General features: G+C 52.9%; 11 protein-coding genes across 11 annotated transcripts; 5 read left to right on the forward strand and 6 right to left on the reverse strand.

The window, feature by feature from the left end:
* Positions 1 to 552: 552 nt before the first annotated feature.
* OMA1_1 (metalloendopeptidase) lies at positions 553 to 2079 on the forward strand (the record flags this gene model as incomplete). Its single annotated transcript, XM_066118855.1, has 6 exons — positions 553 to 684; positions 777 to 788; positions 874 to 955; positions 1078 to 1345; positions 1429 to 1891; positions 1972 to 2079. The coding sequence occupies 6 exons, from the start codon at positions 553 to 555 to the stop codon at positions 2077 to 2079; spliced, it is 1065 nt and encodes a 354-aa protein (XP_065976376.1).
* A 789-nt stretch (positions 2080 to 2868) lies between these two features.
* OMA1_2 (metalloendopeptidase) lies at positions 2869 to 4481 on the forward strand. The gene is made up of 3 exons (XM_066118856.1): positions 2869 to 3481; positions 3563 to 4005; positions 4084 to 4481. Exons 1-3 carry the CDS (start codon positions 2968 to 2970, stop codon positions 4225 to 4227), a joined length of 1101 nt encoding a protein of 366 aa, XP_065976377.1. The 5' UTR covers positions 2869 to 2967; the 3' UTR covers positions 4228 to 4481.
* Positions 4482 to 4898: 417 nt separating this feature from the next.
* Positions 4899 to 5389, forward strand: J3458_005531 (uncharacterized protein; the record flags this gene model as incomplete). The annotated part of the gene is made up of 2 exons (XM_007808486.1): positions 4899 to 4995; positions 5232 to 5389. The coding sequence occupies 2 exons, from the start codon at positions 4899 to 4901 to the stop codon at positions 5387 to 5389; spliced, it is 255 nt and encodes an 84-aa protein (XP_007806677.1).
* A 1167-nt stretch (positions 5390 to 6556) lies between these two features.
* J3458_005532 (uncharacterized protein) lies at positions 6557 to 7819 on the forward strand (the record flags this gene model as incomplete). The annotated part of the gene is made up of 3 exons (XM_066118857.1): positions 6557 to 7037; positions 7093 to 7214; positions 7277 to 7819. 3 exons carry the CDS (start codon positions 6557 to 6559, stop codon positions 7817 to 7819), a joined length of 1146 nt encoding a protein of 381 aa, XP_065976378.1.
* A 140-nt stretch (positions 7820 to 7959) lies between these two features.
* On the reverse strand, positions 7960 to 8803 carry J3458_005533 (uncharacterized protein; the record flags this gene model as incomplete). Its single annotated transcript, XM_066118858.1, has 2 exons — positions 7960 to 8213; positions 8782 to 8803. The coding sequence occupies 2 exons, from the start codon at positions 8801 to 8803 to the stop codon at positions 7960 to 7962; spliced, it is 276 nt and encodes a 91-aa protein (XP_065976379.1).
* A 32-nt stretch (positions 8804 to 8835) lies between these two features.
* CEX1_1 (Nuclear aminoacylation-dependent tRNA export pathway component) lies at positions 8836 to 9132 on the reverse strand (the record flags this gene model as incomplete). The annotated part of the gene is made up of 1 exon (XM_066118859.1): positions 8836 to 9132. One exon carries the CDS (start codon positions 9130 to 9132, stop codon positions 8836 to 8838), a length of 297 nt encoding a protein of 98 aa, XP_065976380.1.
* Positions 9133 to 9166: 34 nt separating this feature from the next.
* On the reverse strand, positions 9167 to 11478 carry CEX1_2 (Nuclear aminoacylation-dependent tRNA export pathway component; the record flags this gene model as incomplete). Its single annotated transcript, XM_066118860.1, has 7 exons — positions 9167 to 9952; positions 10007 to 10301; positions 10356 to 10729; positions 10784 to 10930; positions 10988 to 11098; positions 11156 to 11293; positions 11356 to 11478. The coding sequence occupies 7 exons, from the start codon at positions 11476 to 11478 to the stop codon at positions 9167 to 9169; spliced, it is 1974 nt and encodes a 657-aa protein (XP_065976381.1).
* A 704-nt stretch (positions 11479 to 12182) lies between these two features.
* J3458_005536 (uncharacterized protein) lies at positions 12183 to 15090 on the forward strand. Its single transcript, XM_007808489.2, has 2 exons — positions 12183 to 12485; positions 12633 to 15090. The coding sequence occupies exon 2, from the start codon at positions 13163 to 13165 to the stop codon at positions 14882 to 14884; it is 1722 nt and encodes a 573-aa protein (XP_007806680.2). The 5' UTR covers positions 12183 to 12485; positions 12633 to 13162; the 3' UTR covers positions 14885 to 15090.
* ACO2_1 (aconitate hydratase) lies at positions 15075 to 17774 on the reverse strand. Its single transcript, XM_066118861.1, has one exon. The coding sequence runs from the start codon at positions 17309 to 17311 to the stop codon at positions 15215 to 15217; it is 2097 nt and encodes a 698-aa protein (XP_065976382.1). The 5' UTR covers positions 17312 to 17774; the 3' UTR covers positions 15075 to 15214.
* A 249-nt stretch (positions 17775 to 18023) lies between these two features.
* On the reverse strand, positions 18024 to 18668 carry ACO2_2 (aconitate hydratase; the record flags this gene model as incomplete). Its single annotated transcript, XM_066118862.1, has 1 exon — positions 18024 to 18668. The coding sequence occupies one exon, from the start codon at positions 18666 to 18668 to the stop codon at positions 18024 to 18026; it is 645 nt and encodes a 214-aa protein (XP_065976383.1).
* A 345-nt stretch (positions 18669 to 19013) lies between these two features.
* ACO2_3 (aconitate hydratase) lies at positions 19014 to 21377 on the reverse strand (the record flags this gene model as incomplete). Its single annotated transcript, XM_007808490.2, has 1 exon — positions 19014 to 21377. One exon carries the CDS (start codon positions 21375 to 21377, stop codon positions 19014 to 19016), a length of 2364 nt encoding a protein of 787 aa, XP_007806681.2.
* Positions 21378 to 22109: the final 732 nt, after the last annotated feature.

The raw sequence follows: 22109 nt of genomic DNA on the forward strand, positions 1-22109 counted from the left end.
CATCCCTCTCAAGTTCTTGTGAATCTCAGCCTAGCTACTTGGGCGTCGGCGTTTTCATGTTTGGCAAGCTTGAAACACATTCATTGTCTCGAGAAATCTTCTTGCTCATTGACGACCGCCTTTTTGATCCATAGCGATCCTTTGTTGGATGTGTACAATTCAAACTGGATCACAACGACGCAGAATTACCCCTGTACATATGGACACGGGTCTATTGATCAAAGCACAGTTGCCCTGCCGTCGAATGGGGCATCGCGACTCAGGTTGTACTTTTCTGGGAACCCTCCCATCCTCATAACAGGGAGTTCTGCCTGCACACACAGGAAGATCAAGATCTACGTTACAAGCTTCTTGACTCCCGCTTGCCATTCGTCACTCATCCTTTAGGTCTTTTCCAACAGGTCTTGGGGACTTTGACCACGCTCTGCTTTCCAGTACCTAACCTGTTGCTGCTGTTAGACGACCACATCCTCGGTCGTCCCATACATTACACTGAAAACGGCCATTACTCTATGGACTCGACTTTCCCCCCAAAAAAATCATGCTACTGACATGATGGTGGACACAAACACGAACCAAAATGGGAATGGGGTGTGGGAAAAGGAGTCGTCGAATTCAAATTTCCAGAACTTTGAATTTACATTCAACGTGCCTTCTGAGAACAGTAGTTCTACAGGGTCTAATGTAAGTTGTGCAAAATGAGCCTGAACCTGATTTTCACTGCCAGCCACCTGCCAACAACAGCTAATTTGAAATTTCTCGCCTTAATGGCCAAGTGTATAGGAAAAGTATGTCAGATCTCGATGGATCAATCCATACGCATATTCTCAGTTGCCAACTTTGTCAGCATACTGAAAAACTATCCCCATTTAGAAAGCCTCCGAATCTCTGTCAGATAGTGTGCAGAACTACCCTGAAGAATTTGGGCGCACATACCACGCTTATAGAGCAGGATGTAGGTGTCACATTTCCCCCCATCCCGAAAACAAAAATAGAAAGTGTTTCTCTGTGCTTGGTTCTACCGTGTTCCCTATGGGGATCCTCTACTTAAAATTCAAGGCTAACAGTTACCAACAGCATATGCTTTCCCGAACGACGTATCAGAACGCGAACGACTTGTGCTACAAGGCGAACTTTTATCAAAGCTCTTTGATGGCAGATTGTTTTTCTCTCCTTTGAGTAGAATAAGCCCGCCGCGTTATATTCTTGACATTGCTACGGGGCTAGGCGATTGGGCTATCCAAATGGGTGATTTGTTCCCTACGGCGGAGGTTATTGCCACTGATTTGTCACCCATTCAACCCGACGAAGTGCCCCCCAATGTTAACTTCTTCGTCGAAGACTCGTAAGTTATCATTTCGTCTGCTCCTTGAAGCTTACAGTGTCCCGGAAGAGTCTAACCTTTTTCTGAATCCGCCGATTCTTTAGGTCTGATCCCTGGGATTACTCACACAAGTTTGATTTCATTCACACTCGAGTTACCAGTGGATGCTGGGAATCGTTCGAAAAGCAAATTGTTCAGCAGGCCTTCGATTCTCTCGAACCTGGAGGGTACTTTGAATCGCAGGAGGTTGACAGTATCCTGGGGTGTGATGATGGCACCGTAAATGCCGGCGGGGCGTTGGCACGATGGCTGAATGACATCACGATAGCTGGCAATAAATGTAATCGTCCGTTGATTACTGGTGCAATAATGAGGGAGGCTTACGAAAGAGTCGGTTTCATCGACGTTCAAGAGATCACATTCAAGGTCCCCACCAATGGATGGGCAAAAGATGCACATTTGAAGGAAATCGGCAAGATGTGGGAGAGGAATCTCCTATCTGGGCTGAGCGGGTTCTCTCTCAGCCTATTCCACAGAGTGTTTAATATGAGCCCAGAGGAAATCGAGGTATGCTACTTGTGGTCGGCTGACTCGTATATTGTGCTATACGAGCAGTGATGAATCAGCAAGCACTAACAATGTCACAGGTCTCCTTGGTCGACGTACGCCGAGAGATATCGGACCCTGGGGTGCACGCTTGGATGCCGGTGTATGTTGTATGGGGTAGAAAACCTTATCCAGGAGAAAAGGTTTGAGGCTCATGTTGATTGGAACGGGAATACTTGTCCAAGCCCTTGCCATATGCAGGGGAAGGAGAATACTGTTCGTTCTAGCGGTTGCATCACCGGTTCGAGAAGAAGTGATGGCCTTCCTTTTTGGGGTACCAGGTTCATACATCCCGGGAGGCTAAATTTGCTTGTCATCCAAAAGCACAGGGCAAGGCGTCGGGCGAGAGTATTAGCATTACTGATGAGCATGGACTTTGACGTCTAGCGGCGAAGCATTAGTTATTTATGATGCCTAGCGGTACTCGGAACACAAGACAGACCCATACGTACACAAGCAGTCCATGATTCAAACGCACTAAGGGAGCATGCAAGTTTAACTACAGCTAGAAAATGGATGTCCAATTCCGACCTCGTGGTCAGCGTCTATGCAATTCTACTACTGCTTAACCAACCGCCCTATATCCGCGATTTCTGTCCACCATAGTAACATCTCGCTCATTAGGAACTCGTGCCGCCCGCGTATCCAAACCCGGAGACTGTCATATCCATAATGGTTGGACGCGATAACCGAATAGTTCCACAAATCAAGCCAAGACTGACAAAAGACGGGATTGGGGAATTGCGATCGCTGTCAACCGGAAATTGATGAGGATAAAATTGCATAGTACAGAGTAAGAAATTCAAGAGACAAAATTCAGTTGTGCAACTACACAGAAGCCCGGTAGTGAAGATTGCGAAGGGTGTTGTCGCAGTCCAAAGTTGCAGTCGCGTGCGCCGACGCCCGTTTTGCGCGGCCCCGCAGCCGCTCACTCCCAACAAGCTTCATCATTTGTGCTCCCAACAAGCGAGGAACCGTTCTTCACGCTCGTGCAGTGCGATTGACACGGCTGTGCCCCCCAGCCATTCAGGTCCAGAATGCTTCCGTCGCGGCTCGTACGGCCCAGCCGGCGCTTCTCACGCAGCGCCATAACCACAGCCATCTCGGTCACACCACGCGCGACAGTCGGCCCTCGCCCTTTCTCACAATCCCGACTCCAAAGCTCCCGAGATCCCTACGAACGACTCCGAAATGCCCGCCCGCTCGTGCCCGACATTATCGCTCGCAGACTCACCTCGGCCGGGCGGTCACGCAACTCCAAGGCTGTCGTGGTGATTGCCGTCATTGGCGCCATTGCCTTTTACATCTACAATTCCCAGACGGTGCCGGTCACGGGGAGGCGGCGGTTCAACTTCCTGTCAGATAAATTGGTCGAGCGAGCGCATTCTCGAGCTGCCGAGGCCGTTATACTAGCTGTCGAGGAGCAGGGGGGCCACTTCTTGTCCGACTGGGATCCAAGATGCATGTTGGTCAAGAGGGTTATGAAGAGGTTGATTCCGGTGAGTGGCTTGCCAGGGTTGAACTGGGAGATTCGCGTCATCGCAGACAACAGTAGGTGCTCTTGCCAATTCTTGGCCCAAAATCAGTATATCGGGTCACCGATGGACTTACACGTGGTGGGAATCGCTACAGGGACCGCAAACGCATTCGTCCTCCCCGGCGGCAAGGTCTTTGTGCACAGCGGCATCCTCAACGTCTGCCGAAACGAGGACGCGCTCGCCGCCGTGCTCGGGCACGAAATCGCGCACAATACCGCGTCGCACGTTGCCGAGCGGCTTTCCGCCGCGTGGGTGGGAAACCTCACGGCGGGCAGCCTGTTCTTCTTGGCCGGGGCGATCCCCGGCTTGGCGCTGTTTGGAATCTGGACACTGGCGGGCGGTTTCTTTCTACAGGATCTACTGTACTACCTCCCCATGGGGCGCAAGCAGGAGAGCGAGGCAGATTACATTGGGCTGATAATGATGGCGGAGGCGTGTTACGATCCCAGACAGGCGGTTGGGTTTTGGCAGAGAATGGAGATGATTCAGAAGACGGGAGGCCAGGAAGTGCCTGAGATGCTGAGTACCCATCCTTCGGTTGGTGTGACTATAGACGAGTACCCCTTGTTTTGGAAAGGGGGGGTAGGGATTATTTGCTAACCAAGCGGCGTGTAGAACGAAAATCGAGTCAACAAGATCAAGGAGTGGCTACCAATCGCGATGGAGAAGAGGCAGGAGAGCGATTGTAGTGGTACGTCGGCGTTTGCGGACAGGTTCAGGATTGCGCTGAGGAGGGGGATTCCGGTGCATGAGGTGTAGACTACATGTAGACTCGGAGTGTCGTGGTGTTTGGTACATTGATTGCCGGCTTGTATTTGGATTGCATTGGCCCCGAGATTTCCACGTGGAGAGAGACTATGTTTGTACATGAGCATGACGATTTTGCCATTCTGATGACAATTCGTGATGGGGCACTATTTTGTTTCAAAAAACAAACAAATTCGAGGCATATTGAAGAAGGTGTCTTCCTGCTTACGGCATCTAGGTAGGTATCGTTCGGGAATATCACCCCCGCATGGAATTCATCTTGATGCCGACGACGACAGGATAGCATGTTTCCCACCGAGGCTCTCGCGTGTCCCAACTGGGACTGATTACCATGGCGGCCCGGCCACCGCCAAATGGCAAATGGCGCTAGTACTCGGCCAAGCACCGTCTGACCAATCCAGCATCGCTCATAGGCCCATGACGTCGGCCGGACCAGTTTGCCCGGCACCCCGGACTGGGGGACCAAGTGGGCGGAGGCGACCCCAAGCGGGCGCGTGGCCAGGCTGAGCCGAGGTAAAATGCTAAACAATGAATTTATCCCATCCTAAGCTTCCCGTCTTTAACCTCGCCGGTTCCCGTCCTTTCAACCTCCTCGTCTCTCCAATTTCTCATGACAACGAAACCGAATTCACTTCCCACGCCGTCTCCACGCCATATTCAACATGTCCGAGACCTACACTGTTGCCGACGTGCAGAAGCACAAGACAGAGGCCGACGGCATGTGGTTGATTGTCGAGAACAACGTCTATGACATTACTAGTACGTGATTTCCGGCTCCCGCCCCCATCGGCCGGACTATCCAATCCGTTTTCATTTTCCTCTGCCGTCGCGACAGCATCCTTTTACACGGCCGATGGCGTGTGAGCTGGTCACCCGCGCTGCTGGGCTTGCCATCTTTCACTTTCACGTGATGGAGCGTCGTGTTCGGCAATTAAGATGCCATTTGGCGACGACCATGAGCCAAACGACCAGTTGACGTGGCTAACGCGTTGCAGAGTTCCTCCCCGAGCACCCCGGCGGCGACCGCATCCTGAAGCGATTCGCTGGCAAGAATGCCACCAAGGCCTTCTGGAAGTACCACTCCGAGAGCGTGCTGAAGAAGTATGGCGACAAGTACAAGATTGGCACCGTCGCCGAGGCGCCCAAGCTGTAAAATGCGCATTCAACCGGCGCAATATTTAAAAACCACATATTCAATGAGAAAAAATGGGACACATGACGAAGGGATACAGCTGGGCCGAACATGATGCCCGCTCAAGCTCTGGCCCGTTAGACGCAGCAGCGTAGAGGCAGACGTGATGGGCGTGTACAATTTTTTTTTTTTTTGTCCCCTTGTGGCCAGGTAGATTTTTTGGATACCAAACAGGCCGAGGGGCTTGGTACTTGGGAACATAGACGGCATGTCTGACAGCGAGGAATGTGTACTGTAGACGATAGATTCTCACCGGACAGGATTTGCTCCTTTTGCGGAACGAACTGTGTTGCCGGGTCTGGTTCGCCATTCGGCTGCGGGAATACATTTACATTTTGACCGCCCTCTGTGTGATCAGTGGTATTTCATGTATGGAGTGCTGTACTTTTATTCCACGGTTGAGGCAAGACTAAGCCCTGTGCTGCTGGGGATGTTTTCCCCTTTTGTTGTCGCAATACGGCACAGTCTCGTGTTTCCAAACTGACCGTCTCGAGGCCCGGGTTGCACAGAAACCCCCCAATGGACACTCGACCCGTCTTGTTCCCGCTTGAATGATGATGATGCCGTCTCGATTTTTTTGTCAAATATCAGAAGTCGAGCCTTGCAAACACACCTGCCAGGTAGTGGGCCGCAAGCGTGGCGCAAACATGCCACGCCCTCCAGACGACAATTCGCATCCAAGTTGCACTTGACCCTTGACAACTTGCTCAAACCTCATGGTCCCTCTTCCTGCCAACCACCAAAGGCCAACAAAAATGGGCGACATTTTCAGCCTCTCCGCCATACAACCCCGCCTCGCGGAGCGCGACGACCCCCGCGCCTCATACGGGCCAACCCTCCCACCACACTCGTCCATCCAAGCCGCCGAATCGTCTCTTCCCGACCCCCAGTCGCCCAACTATCTCCAAGGCCAGCCGCCCTCGTCCACGGCATCCCATATCATCAGGGACATCGTCCCCGCCCTCACCGGCCAAGCCCGCTCCAGCCGCTACTACGGCTTCGTCACAAGGCGGCGTGCTGCCCATCGCCGAGTGGGCAGACAATGTCGTTTCGCGGACAGACCAAAATGTGCAGGTTCACCTGCCGGCCCAGACGGCTGCCACGGCCGTGGAAGATGCCGCGCTGGAGATGCTCGTGCGGCTGTTGAGGCTGCATGTCGGCGGCGCGACGTGGGCCGGCAGGACGTTTACGACGGGCGCGACGGCCAGCAATATTCTCGGGCTGGCCTGTGGGCGGGAGATCGTTGTGAATAGGAGGCTTGGCGGGGAGGGCGTGGGCGAGCTGGGTTTGTTGGCGGCGTGTGCGAGGGCTGGTGTTGAGGAGATACAGGTGCTTACGAGCGCGGGACACAGCTCGCTTTCCAAGGCGGCGAGCGTGGTTGGGCTGGGGAGACGGAGCGTCAAGGAGCTGGCCCTGAGCGAGAACCAGCCGTGGAGGCTGGATATCGATGCTCTAGAGGGCGAGTTGAGGAGGCGTGGCACGGCGAGTATTATCGCGATTACCGCGGGGGATGTGAATACCGGCGGGTACGCGTTGCAAGGGCCTGAGGAGTGGAAGAGGGTGAGGGAGCTGGCAGATACCTATGGTGCTTGGATTCATGTCGACGGCGGCAAGTTGCTAGTGTGTGTCTCCGCGCACAAGATGCCATTACTGACTTGTTTTAGCCATGGGTGTATTTGCGAGGGCTCTCGGCGACGAACCGCAACATCAGCTGCTGAAGCAAAGAACAGACGGCATCCAACTAGCAGACAGCATCACACTCGACGGCCACAAACTCCTCAACGTAGTATGCCGCCTACTTCCCGCTCCTCCGTTCGTCGCAAAAACCGACAGACTAACCAAGACAAGCCCTACGACTGTGGCATTTTCTTCACGCGCTCCGCGTCAACCCTTTCGTCCGTCTTCGTGAACCCCAACGCCGCATATCTCGCCTCCTCAGCAGCAGCCACGATCCCATCGCCTCTGAACATTGGTCTCGAAAATTCCCGCCGCTTCCGCGCGCTGCCAGCATACGCCGTGCTGCTCAGCGAGGGGCGTCCCGGCATTGCCAAACTGCTCTCCAACATGATTGCCTTGTGCCGCAAGCTAGCTGCGTATCTGCGCGAGTCGCCGCATTACGAACTTCTGCCGGATGAGAGCGCGCCGCTGGACGGCATTTTCATGACCCTGCTCTTCCGAGCTAGGAGCAAAGACGTAAATGACGCGCTGGTTGACCGCATCAACCGCACCAGGGAAATGTACGTCTCCGGGACCAAGTGGAAGGGCGAAGCCGCAGTCCGTGTAGCCGTGTCGAATTGGAAGGTCCATGTAGACCGCGACTTTGCGGTTGTGACGCAGATATTGGATGCCGTGGCCGAAGGACGAGAATGTAGCATCGAGAGCACTCTCTAACCGCAGCAGAGAGAGACGGGAAGGGGAAAAAAAAAAAAAAACTTTAGATCATAAATGTAATAAAAGATCCCACAACGCCCAGCTATACCGCGTAGAAAATCATGGCCATGGTAAGTGGCTGTGAAAAAACCATTTTCCCCTCAGCCAAACTTCTTCGACCCGCCCTTGATGGAAACTTTCTTGTCTTTGCCCTTCTTACCCTTCCCAATCAACTCCAAGTGTCCTGCTCTCTCGCCCAGTAACGCCTCCGTCTTGGCTGTCAGGCCAGCGGAGAACTTCTTGTGAGCCTTCTCAAGGCTTGTTTTTGCCTTTTGCGGCTTGTTCACCTTAGAGGCTTGTTTTTTGGAGTGCGTTGCCTTGGGGGCCTTGGCTTTGGTGGACTGTTTTATTGCGCCTTGCGCCATTGTTTTTTTTTTTTCTCTTTTTTTTTTTTTTGCAACAACTGTACAGTCGGCCCGGAATTTCGTTGGGTTGGTTGCGAAAATCGGCTGTTGGTTTCTTTTTGGGGGGGGGGTGGGGGGGGGGGGGGGGGGGGTTGACTGTGGAAATGGTTGAAAGAGGCTGGAAATTTGGGCACATGCACGGCTTGTTGGATACTTTTCTGCCGGGTTCAGAGGCACTAGCATACTCACCGCCCTACAAGGATGACCCACATCTACCAGTTGCGTTATGCCGCTGTTAGCGTTGTGCAATATACATGAACAAAAGTTATATGAATAATTGTAGGGAGAGAATGGCTTGGTTGGGAATATGTAAAACGACGCCTTATCGCATATCAATCATGAATTCATATCACCTTCTCGCACTCACTTACATCACCAACATTGAACCCGAGTCACGTCTATTTATTATTTATGCACATTCTATCCATGAATCCATGATGCATGGTCAAATTTCACATTATATGGTATCCCAATGCTCACATATGCGCCCCCATACGACACTGACTCCGCGAAACTCACCTTTCCCTGCCACACTGGCCATCACTACAGTCTGCACAGGTAGCAACGTGGAATTTACCACCCATCCCCCCATCCATCATCGTCATCGGTCTCTTTCGGCTTCATGTCAATCTTCTTGGCCGCCGGTACTTTAGCAGCAGGCTTTGCGGTTGGTTTGGCAGCTGGTTTCTTCGTCGTCGTCGACTTTGACAGGCCCTTGGGTAGTGGTTTGGCTGATCCGGGCTTCTTCTTCTGTGCTTGGGCTGCTAGCCACCCAGCAAAATCTGGTTCTTCTCCGTCATCAAACGGTACAGCCTTTTCAGGGGCCTTGCTCGTGGTTGACGATGGTATAACCTCATCATCGTCTCCCATTTCCCCCCACGCATCACCTGCGTCATCAAATCCGTCATCCTTGCCAGAAGGCATCTGCCATTGCACTGGCGCTCGGTGATGTTGTCCCATATGTTTGGGGAGGCGGCGGGCTGATAGCTTGTTTGTGTCGAGTAGATGCAGAGGTACTTGGCAATCGTCTAGTTTCAGGGCCAGGTGACGAGGTTGGTTTTGGTGAGTTGACACCCGAGCCGCCGTTTGCTGTCTGCATATCGCCGGCTGCAGTCGAAAGCTTATTAGTGAAGGAAGATATTGCCCAACCCGTCCAGCCAGCAGAACCGCTCTGCTGCGGCGTCCCCATTCTTGCAGGCTGCGTTTCTCCCGCCTTCGGAGGGGGGAGGGCTGTGTCAGGCATGGCCGATGCAGCTTTGCGAACCTTCTGAAGATACGAGTCAATGGTGCGATTTGCCTGATCTCGAATCATTCGCTCCTTATCAATCATCAATGGGCAGACTAAGGGGAGAATGCGGACGGCGCAGTCCTCTTCGGTGAAGTACTCTGCAGTGGCGGCAAGTGACATAAGAGCAGCATTTCGGGCGTGGACGAATGGGTCCCTCAGGGACCGTGTAAATGCGGCGATGAGAACTTTGGAGCGAGAAGATGTTCCAAGATGTTTAGCAATCTTTCCTAGGCAGATAGTGGTGTTTGTTCGGATACCAGGCTGCTCGTCGTTTGCAGTTTTCGCCAGGTGCTTGAGCAGGTCACCATTTATGGTCCTATCAGACAACTTGCTAATAAGAAGGAGAACCGACTTCAGTGTCTGCTCTCTAACGACTGGTTGAACATCTGTGAATCCCGTGACCTACGTGAGAGTGTCAGCTAGGGTCATCTCAAATACGTGCCAGGGGCTCCTAACTATATGTGGGAATAGCTTGTCGTTGACAATCTTTTGAGGGAGTCGGTCGATTATCAACGGTAGATTGTCCAGTAGATATACTCGTATAGCTCGATCTGGGTTTGCAAACATCTTGATAATAAATGGTGTTATCCTAGTTTCAAAATCGTCGTTGGACATGTTGGCAGCGATTTTCAGAATGACACCGAGAGCCTTAGGGCCGCCGCCGCCAAATTCAACCGACTTGATCAACTCTGGTAGAACCTTCATTTTGAAGAACTCTTCGGGGAAATCGTCAGTGAGTTGGTCTAAATCGCTGCCATGTTGTTAGTCTTGAGACATGAGAGAGCATCTTGCAATGTCGAATTACCTCAAAAATTCCTCTCTCTCACTTGGAGATTTCATTCCGAGGTTGTCGATGCCGTCCGTTAATTTGATCAAGGGGCTGTCAAAGAACGACCCCGTCCTGTTCCCTTGTTCGAGAAAGGCGGATACTGCAATACGAGCCTTGGGATTAGCATTGCAGAGTCGCTTGTAACTTGACTGCATCGTTGGAGGGATGTTCTTCGTTTGGCCAGCTTGGCTGCTTCCGTTGTACTCATTGTTAAATGTTTCGAATATCAGTACTCCAAAGCTGAAGGAGTCTACCGCTGAGTGAGGGTTCTTCTTGATGACATCCCATCCACCTTGAGCCAACTCTGGCGGCGCATAGCGAGATGAATCGGGTACTAAGCTTCCATATGTCTACAGGAATGGTCAGCAACTGACATTGGCGGTTGAGAAATTGCTCATGCTCACATAGATGGCAGATTCGTCGTCTTTAACGCTACTCAAAACTTCAAACCCGCCCAGCTTCCACTCTCCGCTTTCCGACGTATATACAGATCCCACTTTGAGGTTTCCGTGGATCGACGACGCATCGGTATTAATAAACTTGATAGTTCTCTAAGAAGTCGTTAGCAAATAAGGATGCCTTTCTTCTGCAAGACATATCTTTCGCACCGCAACACTATGCAAGCCCCATTTAATTGTTTCGGGGGCGAGACTCTTTCGGCGCACATGCCATCGAAGAGGAACCACCCGCTCGGTGGCAATATATATGTATGTTTCGGTCTGGTCTGGACTCAGCAAAAAGGTTCAAGTCGGGAATAGCAAATCGGCATTGTATACCTCGACGGTATCCAACACCTTTATAACTCCGGGGTGTCGCATCGTCCGTAATTTCTTCAGCGCATTTCTAGCCAGAGGGAGGCGGCCTCTGTTGGCTGTGATATCAAAGGAAAAGATGCTGCAGTTTGACCCGTCTTCCTAAACCAGAGGGTTAGCATACGGTGCAATCGTAGGCACAGAGAGGCAGCGTGATTCCGAACCCTCTTGGTTCCATTGTACAGAGTGAAAACGGACTCGTCAATGTCGACTTTATCTCCGAAGTTGTATGGAAAGGGAGGCCCCGTGGCAATGGCAGATGCCACGGCATTCTTTAGAAAGTCCATGACCAGGCAAGATGCCTACTGGGTAGGCAGTCAACAGGAGTCAACCACTCGCTCGATTCGATGCCGATGAAAATATGCAAAGGTGAAAATATGCAAAGATGCATGTATCGGCAGCTTCTGAAATGCGCACGACTTGCGCAGGTTCAGCGGCGCGCAAAGCCAGCAGCAGGCAGAGGGAACGCAAGGCAGGCCTAAGCAGCCACGAAGCTTCAATGGCCAAAGGGTTGCGCTTGGTGGATGAAAGCCAGCTTGCCAAGGTTCGCCTGGCCCCTCCAGGTGGCCCCTCGCTTTCAATATCCGGGCCCCGCCCGTGCCTAGTACTTGCTTGAGTCGTTCCTACTTTCTCCATGTCATTCTCATCTATGTGCAACAATATGTCAGCATCGCCAGGGTCGAAGATACAAGATGCCATTCATGTTTCAGGTGCCCAGGCACTTGCAAGGCTTTTCACTCACCACCCAGACACATGGAAGTTAGCACCCAGTCCCTGGATACACACATGCTCAGCACCAAGTAACTGCATAGTCTTTGTGGTATTGTGCCAGTCGAGCCAGTCAGCGACTCAAAGGTGGGGATGAGCGACTAGGCCTAGACGGTCCCACTTTCCTCCGGATGTGCATTGTGCATCCCGCCCCGCCAAGCGCTCAGCGACTATGACAGCCCGGAAACTCGACCTGGCTTCCTTCGATGTTTCCTTCACCAAACGCAAATACTCGACATTCGACCACCTTTTCCACTCCCCTTCTCTTCGGCCGCGTTTGGTCTTGATGCGGCATCTTTCGCATCAGGTCATTCCCGTCTATGTTTCCTATTCACCCGACAACTGTATGGGCTGTCTCACAGCAAGTAGGAGACTCAACCTCGCAGCTTGAGGCTCACGTGTCACCTCGTTTGCCTCGTTGTCCCACAGCCGCTTATTTGGCTTCACCACAGCTGCACCCTACGAAGCGCCCGGAACCTTGTTTGAGTTTTCTCATTACTAGCACGGGGCTTCTCTGCAAAGTCTGGTGAGTCTAGCTTGACTGGTTTGCTTGTTACTTTTCAACAATCCCCCACCAACTCTTGCAGCGAGTGATGCCATGTGGTAAAAGGTCTGACCGAGCGGAACCTTCTGTGTTTTGAGTCTCTTCAATTCTAACAGCAAGCCACCCCAGACTACATTACGTTAGATGGGAGTCGGATTAAGCTGGCGTCTGCGTGCTCTTGAAAATCCCCTTGGGAACGTTGCCTTACAGGTTTCGCGGTAGCACGCCCGACGTACATCACGCGTCGCAAACTGGAGTTTTGATTCTCATATTCCACGGATCAAAGACCAAAGGCCGCGACAAACAGAATGCATTAATTTGTCACAATTCTGCAAGAGTCAACTCATAACCGCTGCTGTTCCTTGGCTGAAGTCCAAAATGAATAACTGAAAAGATCTGACGCTGTCCTATTTTGTTTCCCTTCTTGTATCGGGTGCATGGACAAGTAACTATTCTAACACATCTGTGCATAGTACATTCTCGTAACAAGATTTTTCTCTTCCCTCGAGTTCATCAGTTTGCCATCACCAATGTCTCGTCGCTGGTGAATTCCTCTCCGGCGCTTCGGGGGACGCCTCAAGTTCAGCTGCACAGATGCGGGCTATACAGCTCTCCCCTTCTGCAAAGCTTATCACGATACCTTGACATGAGCGAGCATTATGAGCAATCTAGGCCCTGAAGAAAAGGCAACATCCTCAGCTTGCTCTCAAAGTAGTGTGACTGCAAATACTTCCGCAGTAGGAGTCGCGAAGAAAACTGGATCACACAAATACACGGCCAAGAGGACACCAAGGCCTCTTCCGGGCTCTACTACAGCGACTCATTTATCACGTCTTCCCCCAGTCCGACATATTCTATCCAACTCATCTTCTACGCCTGCCGCGCCTGCCGTGCCCACTGAGACGGCGGCAACAGCGGCCTCGTTTAAGCCTTCGCATTTTATTCCACACGCCTCTCGTGCCCGCACACATCATGCTGGTACAAGGCTAAACCTACCCATTCAAACGCAAGTTTCGCGGAGTTCATTTCAGAGTAGGCAATCATGGTGTCCAGATGTTGTCCAGAGTTCATATCAAGATGCATCTCAGCCAGCAGGGCAGGTCTCTACGATCTCGACCCGCACGCGGCGTGAACTAGATTCTCAGCCACCAAGTAGGGTTGGCATACCCAATGACAACTTGTACGAGTTCACCTTCAGCGCACCAATCATGGAACAGCCGAAATCGATAAGCCGGATACCAATAGATTCTGTGCCGGTCAAGACATCCTCTTCACCAACGTCAACTATTCCCAGATCTCAGCCGCCGCCGACAAGTTCCGGTCGGAAGGGGGACAACTCATATTATAGTCAGGGTCAGGTGTATATCGACTTAACACAGGATGGACCAAGTCTTGATTCGGAACCTTTAGCAGCTACAAATGGAGAGAATCTTGCTTCCGTCCAAAAAGCTGGGCCTGGGCAGGTTGCCACAGCTAACCGCCTAGGCACAAATAGCAAAGTCAACCCACCATCGCCATCCATATCAGACGCATCGTCTGACTTGCCATCCACAGATCATATATGTGAAATAGTGACTCGCGATACTCCCCGCACTCCAGGCCAGAAACGAAAGCGCGATGACAGGCCTCCAGATGCCCCAAATGGCGTTCAACAAGTTGCACTTACCTCTTCTGCTGGCACTGCTAGTGCAAGGGTAACCCAAGGAGTCGTCGAAGACGCCATTCGGCCCGCCTCGCAAGTTCCTCTTCAGGACAGGACTGGTGCTACCCCTACAGAAACCGCCGTTCGGATAAAAGTCAAATCAGTACAATTTGACTCATCTGCGTTCGACACAGCTCTGTATCAGCAACCTGATGCGACACCTCCTCCTGCTGGGGTGGTGATCGGTCCGCGTATAGAAAACAAGCCCGCTTCAAGCGAGGGTCAGAGAATGTACATCTACGCAAACCCAGCTGTCCATGGAATGCACAACAGGTCTGAAGCTTGGCACGAAAAAAAGGCTCTTGAGATCCAGGCACGCGGTGGTCGCAAGTTTTGGTTCGGCAAAGTTTCTGCACGTTTGCGATGGCTGCAGAGGAAGCGGATTGGATCTTCCAAAGCGCAAGACGTAAACTGTGATCAGATGCCAGAACGCCCTAATCCAGAGCCAGGAGCCTATAGGAGGCCTCTGGATTTTGGGGATGTGCCTGAGTCAAAACTCCCCGAGAAGGTACGACAGAATCCGGACTGGCTAAAAGCCTGCGAATGGTTCAGACAGCAACGAAATTTACAAGACATAAGGCTCCGCGAATCTAAAAGATGCGAGCAGGAAGCGAATGAGTACTACATGATCCTATCTCAGGGAGGGATTCCGGACCTGGGGACGGAGGGTAGTGACTAAGCTCCAGTATGAATGACGAATGGAGTTAAAGGTTGTAGTGGCTTTGGCTTTCATGGCGTTTGGTATATACCCATTTGAGATACGATTACTTTTTGATGAACACCATGTGGTGACTTGACGTTAGAGTAGATAAACAGCGACTCCAGCAAAAATAATGAATATACACGGATATCACAGTACAGGACGTTGGTTAAAGTGACTCAATCAATTGGAATATTCTATCTCTGTTGGATATACCAGACGCCAACAACATCGCCAAGAAAAAGGAATAAAATACAGCAGACCACTCAACAAGGAACGACCGCGCTCGGCCTTTGGCCAGTGTCTTGTTTAAATTCCCTTTGAGAGTAAGTTCAATGCACTACCAGCCAAAATGAACCCGGCCTGATCCTTGGTAACCGCATGGTTGGTCGGGATAAAAATTTCCTCGCCGCTGCTCTTCTTCACCTTGAGCTGCACATCACCCTTGCCCTCGTTCTGCAACATCTCATATAATCCAACGGTGGCAACCTCGTCTCCCGCCGCAATCTTGTCGTAGTCGGCCTCGTTCGCAAACGTCAGCGGAACAACGCCCTGCTTCTTCAGGTTGGTCTCGTGAATTCTGGCAAAGCTCTTTGTCAAGACGACCCTGGCGCCGAGATAGCGCGGCTGCAAAGCGGCGTGTTCTCGTGCCGACCCCTCGCCGTAGTTGTGCTCGGCCACGACGAGCCATTCCTGTCCGCGGGTCTTCCAGAGCTCCGCCAGCTCAGGGATGGTGTGCTTGGAGCCGTCGAGGTCGTAGGCGGCGTTGACCTCGCCGGTTTCAGCGTTGACGGCAGTGTTGAGCGTGTTGGTGGAGATGTTGGGCAGGTGGCCCTTGTATTTGAGCCAGGGGCCGGCGGCCGAGATGGTGTCGGTGGTGCACTTGCCGGTTACTTTGACGAGGACCTTGAGTCCGGTGAGATTGGACTGCGGAAAGGGGGCGAAGGGCTCGAGGAAGGCGAGGCGGTCGGAGGACGGGGAGATGGCGACTTGCACGGACGGGTCGGCGTCTTGGGAGAGCACGCCGAGGGAGGGGACGCCGGGTTCGAAGGGCGTCTGGGGTCCTTCGAGGCCGTGAGGCGGGGAGAATTTGAAAGGCTTGCCGGACGGGGTTTTGAGGGTGTCGGTGATGGGGTTGAAGGTGGTTGAGCCGGCAAAGGCCATGGCCGTGACGATTTCAGGCGAGGCCAGGAAGTTCATGGTTTCGGGGTTTCCGTCGTTGCGGCCGCGGAAGTTGCGGTTGTACGAGGACAGGATGGCGTTGGAGGTGCCCTTTTCGACGCCGTCTTGCCGCTTCCACTGGCCGATGCAGGGGCCGCAGGCGTTGGACAGCAGGATGCCGCCTGCTCCCTCAAAGGTGTCCAGCGTTCCGTCACGCTCGAGGGTGGCTCGAATCTGCTCACTGCCGGGGGTGATGTAGAAGTCGGCAGCGGGCTTGAGACCGGCCTCGGCGGCCTCCTTGAGCAAGCTCTCTACACGGGTCATGTCCTCGTAGGAGCTGTTGGTGCAGCTGCCAATCAGGCCGGCGGACAGCTTCTCCGGCCACTGCTGGTCCTTGACGACGCCCTTGAACTTGCTCAGCGGAGTGGCGAGATCGGGCGTGAAGGGCCCGTTGATGTGAGGCTCCAGCTCGGAGAGGTTGATCTTGATGACCCGGTCGTACTCGGCACCAGCATCAGCCTTGAACTGGAAGCGAGCGTCTTCGGGGGCTCCCGGATCGGGGAAGCTCTGGAGAGCGTTGACATTGTCGACGGCGTGGGCACGGCGCGTCGCCTGGAGATAACGAGCAGAGGCCTGCGTATACGGGAAGATTGAAGTCGTGGCGCCAACCTCGGCTCCCATGTTGCAGATGGTCGACTGGCCCGTAAGGCTCAGCGTCTCGACACCGTCGCCAAAGTACTCGATGATGTAGCCCGTCCCACCACGAACGGTCAGCTCGCCGGCCAATCTCAAAATAACGTCCTTTGGCGACGCCCAGTCGCCCAGCTTGCCGGTCAGCTCAACGCCCAGGATCCGGGGGGCCTTGAGCTCCCACGGCGCGCCCACCAAGGCCTCGACGGCATCGGCACCGCCCACGCCAATCGTCACGGTACACAAGCCGCCCGCATTGGGCGAGTGGCTGTCGGTCCCCAACATCATCAACCCGGGCAGGGCGTAGTTCTCCAGGACGGTCTGGTGGATGATGCCGGCTCCGGGCGGCCAAAAGTCCATGCCATACTTCCTGGCAGCGCTCTCCAGAAAGTCAAAGACCTCCTTGTTGGCAGCAATGCCGGCCTCGAGGTCGTCGCCGGCGCCCTTGGAACCCACAATCAAGTGGTCGCAGTGGATGCTGGCCGGGATGGCGGGCCGCTCGAGGTTACACGACATGAATTGCAGCAGTGCCATTTGCGCAGACGCATCCTGCATGTTGACGCGGTCCGGCTTGAGGCGCAGGTTGGCCTTGCCGCGGACATGGCGCCCATTGGAGGTGTTTGTGAGCAGAGACTCCTCCACGTTGTCGAGGTGGCTGTAGAGGATCTTTTCGGCCAGCGTCAAGCGCTGCGCGCCCAGGACCCTGCGCACGTCGGTGTACTTGGTGAAGAGCCTCTCGTAGGTTGGCGGCAGGGATTTGACGCTTGAAAAGCGCCGGCGTTGGGTGAGCAGCGCGGATAGTGCTGGTGATGCCGGTGACGATGCGTGTGCTCCGGAGCCGGAGCTACGCACTGCGCCTCGCAAAAGACACTGCAGGGACAGAAAATTAGCATTGATTGGAATTTTGGGACATCAAGCAACGTCGTGAGTATGCTCGTACCGTCATGGCGCCCCCTGAGCGGCTGGCCAGTTCAATTGGAGCCATCGTGTTCACAACGACAGTCTTGTCTGTGCAAGAAGGGACGTTTATTATTAGAGATGAGTATGACTGTACGTATCTTGGGGACTCCGAACCCTGGGTGTGGGGTCCAAATTTTTAATTGACGCTGTCGGATTGGTCCCAGACTCGAGACACTCGACTCTCGCTCGTCTCGGTCCTGTGGATCACGCAATCACATCCCGGCGCCGATAGTCCGATGCGTTCCCCATCCGTTTATACTCCGTAAACACACACTATATTATTGTACAATATTGCTCCCCATTATCATCAATATACAGCAATCCCGTCAGCATCTTCCAGCCACAACGCTGCAAGGTCTTTCGAGAGCCCTAGTCGCAGCTTCCGGAGCACATCCTCGCCCTTAGTGGACACATGCCATCCCTTCCTCCAGTCCCAGCCCCGAGTAGTCTTACCGCCAGCCATGGTTGACCTGTGCATGTGGCTGGCAAGCATGGAGCTCCCGCTCATTACATAACTGCTTCCGCTCAATGATGCCGTCGACTTCTTCATGAGATCCGCCGGTGTTGATCCCTTCAGACCTTGCCCCGACGAAAGGACCAAGTCAAAGAAGGAGTCGCAAGAGTCGTAGACCCGCGATCCCACAGCTTGTACGTCCTCCACCGCCTTGAGCAGAACATCAATCTGATCGAGAGAAATGGCTGAAGGCGTCTGGTTGATGAAGACGGTTGCCTCGCCGAGCAGGGCTAGCAAAAAGTCCTCGCTGACAACCGCATCGCGGGACTCATCGTATAGTCCTCCTCGAATATTATCATCTGCACTGGAAATAACAGCCATCAAGGCCATCGCAGCCTGTTTCTTGAGTGCTTTCGCTTTTGTACTTGAAATCTCCTCCAGCTTCTGCTCATCACGAATCTCGTAAAAATTCCGCAGCGTGGCATAGCCGCTGAGCATCCGACCCAGCAGCTGTGCAGCCTCCAAATCTTGCTTTGCTTTAGCTTCCAGGGTTTTTGTTCTCTTGCAAAGCAAATTGTTAAGGTCTTCGTCTAGTTCGTGTTTAGGCGGGAACGCCGTCGATTGAATTAGTGAATATGCTATGAGAAGATTCAACACTTCTCGCACCCTGTCTGGTCGATGTGACAGGGCATAATACCAAATTGCCTCGCCGTATCTATGGGACTCCTTACACAATATTTCGGCAAACGTCTAAATCATCAAGTCAGCCACAGCACCTCTCACGTTGAGCAAATTAGTAAACCAACCTCTGCCGTCTCTTCGGCATAAGTTATCATGCCAAGATCATTGAGTATCCTCCACATTCGGTCGACAGTTCTGCCGGAATTCTCGTCCAGTGTCACAAACAAATCTCGGAGAAGCTCCCCAATAGTTTCCTCCGACTTCTGCGGCAGGTCCATTCTGCCGAGGACTTGGATGGCCATTTCCCATCCATCTTTTTGGGCAGAAAGACGCTCGATGCCGGCCAATTCCCGCGCGTACAGGACAAGGGTGGTGTCTTTGATGCCCTTCCAGCTCGTCAGTTGAGGGTGGCACTACACCGAGCAAAGCAAGGTCATCCATATCCAAGGTATCTATTGGCAACGGCTTGGCAGTCTCTGTAGGAGGTAGCCACCCGCCCAGTGAGGCGATCTCAGCTACAGAGGAAGCTACGGGAAGCGACCAGATCCTTAGAAGCCCGATGACGCCATTCACGTTGCCTTCAAAACAGGAGGCAATGGCAACTTCAACGGCATTCACAGGATTGGGGCTCATGTCCGATTGAAGAACAAGGCGGAATGCGGAACCCAGTCGCTCGAAGTAGTCCGATGAGGCCCCAAACTGCGATCCAGGAGACGCTCGGAAGCCTCGAGCATGCGACAGCCTCAGGTTTCTATGACGCTGGCTTCCATCATCCCACCAGCCAAACAGCCCAATTGTTGCCTCACACCAGTCCTGTGCTGTCTCCAAAATAGACTCGTGGTTTCCAAGAACAATGCCGTACACGATTTGTAGGTTTTCATACACATCCCAGGGTATTTGACTGGATGCCTTTCGGGCCATCGTTGACATGGACTGCGGCTCAGGGGAGTAGCTGCCATCCAGGGACCCTGAAAGTTGCGTATCGCGACCCTCAGCAAATAGTTTCAGCCTATCTAGAGACCCACGAGCCTGGACACGAAACAGAGTCCAGCTGCTGTTCCAAATGTCCCAGTCGCCTGCCATAGCTGGACACTTCTCCAGCATGTCACAGGTCGCTTCCGCGAATCGGCGAACATTTTCCAGTGCTTTGCCGGTGTATGCACTATCGCCTCTTGGTCCCCTTCGAACGTTCTCCCACCCGGCATTCTTGAGAAGTTGAGAGGCCCCGCGTACATCGCCTCTGAGTAAAGCGTTTCGAAGCGTTTGCCAGTATAAGCTATGGCAAGCTGGGCCAGGCTTGTAGCGGCTGATTTCGCGAATTTGGTCCGGGTACAGATTGTGGCTTGCTTGCTGCCAATCGAAAAGAACTTCGGGCAGAGGCGGTGTCTTCTCATCTTCCAAGTCGTTATCAAACCTGGTGTGGTGCAAGCGCAGAATTAAGTGAGCGACGTACGCTGCCTTCTCAAAAGGGTCAGCATCAGGTCCAGGTCCAATGGTCGCAAAATCTTCCCCTTCAGGCTGAGGCAAGTCTTCGACATAGTCATTCCAAAGCTTGACCAGTCGAAACGTAATATTGGCTAAAGAGTTGTCCATTTTCTCCGCATCATCCACCGCTCCGATGCCCTCGTCGTAAAGTCGGCATACCAAGTCCTCTGTCTTGAGAATCAAGTCAGGGGTCTCTGTAATTCTCGCGGCATCGTGCTGGGTATACATATCTCGAGCAATTGTCGCAAACTGAAATTCTCGTCGCATAGAGCCCCCGAGCCGTGCCGACGACCGTCGGAAAATATCTTCAGCTTCCTTTCGAACTCTGTCTGTTGCGGCTGGAGTATTCAGCATCATCAAGTCGTCACCTTCTCCGATGATGGGTTGTCCGTAGGGCCGGTCATCGTGTCGCATGTTAAGAAACAAGTCCCCTTCATCAGAGCCCTCCTCAGACCGTCCATCTTTCTCTTCCTCCCGCTCCTCGCCTTCAGCATTCTTATCGCCCTCCATGTCTTCGTCAATGTATCGTTCGATCTCGGCTTCGATATCGTCGCCCTCTGCGTCTTCATCGTCCTCGTCGCCGTGTCGGTGGGGCAAGGTGCTCGATTTGCGGAACAGGCTGTGCGGTGGGAGTGCGTCCTCCCCTTCAGCATCTTCGACTTCGGCTTCTTCATCGCTAATGCTAAACTGTCTGCTGAGGCTGGAAGGCTGGCGGTGACCACCTCTAACGGAGTGGCCGAGTGGTGCATTAGAGGGCTCAGGGCGACCAAACAAATTTCTTCCCGGGGCATTCTGTGACTGAGTACCAGCGAAGCCGAAAGGTTTACTGTTCGTGCTTACTCCTCGCAAGATGGAGCTCCCAAGGTAGGATTCTGAAGGAGCTCCCGCCGGGGTGAAGGAGGCTTGTGATGATGGGGGCGGTCCAGCTGGTGTCGTCGAGGGCATATCGCCCAAAAACGAGAAGGTCATTCCATTCTTGGATTTCTTGTCCGGGGTGGACGGCGCAGGGCTCGAGTCGGGAACTACGAATCGGTGCGCCATTGCGACGACCTTGCCGTCGAATCCACGTTTCCAGATTCAAGTCAAATGCGATAGTGGACGGGATAAGCCCCACGCCCTCAGTATTCAAAGACAGGCGAGCATGTATCGTGGTGTCTTTCTAGTGAAGTAGTTGCCGCTTGGCGCAAAGTGTTGATGAAGAGCTGCCCAAACGCGTTCTGGTATATTTTTTGGAGCTCCAATGCCTCTCAATCGAGACCGGAATTTAGCCGGGCGGATCCATGTATTTGCAGGGATTTTAAGCCAATTAAAAACTAGAAAATGAAAGGTACTTTATGTCACACTTAAATTGTACTATAATAAAAGTCCCAATAAGCCTTTAAGTTACAAAGAGCTACATCACACACATCGCAGCCCCAACGCGATTGACGGGCTACTACCAAAGTCGCCCGAAGTCACCCAGCTGTTGTGGGTCCCGTGACTTCGCTGGAGCCTTATCGCAGTCTAGGGGATACTTCAACCCGAGTAGAAAAAAAAATCCTCATTTTCCTTCATAGCTTGGACCTTTTCAAGTTTGTAGATAGGAATCCATCAATTTACGCAATAGGCATGCAACCGCTTGGACTAGATATTCAGTAAGTAATCCACCTAGTACATAGTGAACTTGACACAGTTGGCAGCCACGCTAGCACAGCGCCGCACTCTTACCGGCAGTGGCTCAAGATAAAATACGCAATCAAGATAGAGAATAAAGGTGCCAAAATCAGTTAATAC

Source organism: Metarhizium acridum (assembly GCF_019434415.1).
Source record: "Metarhizium acridum strain ARSEF 324 chromosome Unknown scaffold_31, whole genome shotgun sequence".
NCBI classification, from domain to species: Eukaryota; Fungi; Ascomycota; class Sordariomycetes; order Hypocreales; family Clavicipitaceae; genus Metarhizium; species Metarhizium acridum.

Bases quoted from the DNA above. Each gene is read 5' to 3' on its own strand.
- OMA1_2 (XM_066118856.1), top strand. From the start codon at position 2,968: ATGCTTCCGTCGCGGCTCGTACGGCCCAGCCGGCGCTTCTCACGCAGC. The intron at 3,482-3,562 runs GTAGGTGCTCTT...GAATCGCTACAG, and splicing joins TCGCGTCATCGCAGACAACA to GGACCGCAAACGCATTCGTC. The intron at 4,006-4,083 runs GTTGGTGTGACT...AGCGGCGTGTAG, and splicing joins TGCTGAGTACCCATCCTTCG to AACGAAAATCGAGTCAACAA.
- J3458_005536 (XM_007808489.2), top strand. From the start codon at position 13,163: ATGAGCAATCTAGGCCCTGAAGAAAAGGCAACATCCTCAGCTTGCTCT.
- ACO2_1 (XM_066118861.1), bottom strand. From the start codon at position 17,311: ATGCAGGATGCGTCTGCGCAAATGGCACTGCTGCAATTCATGTCGTGT.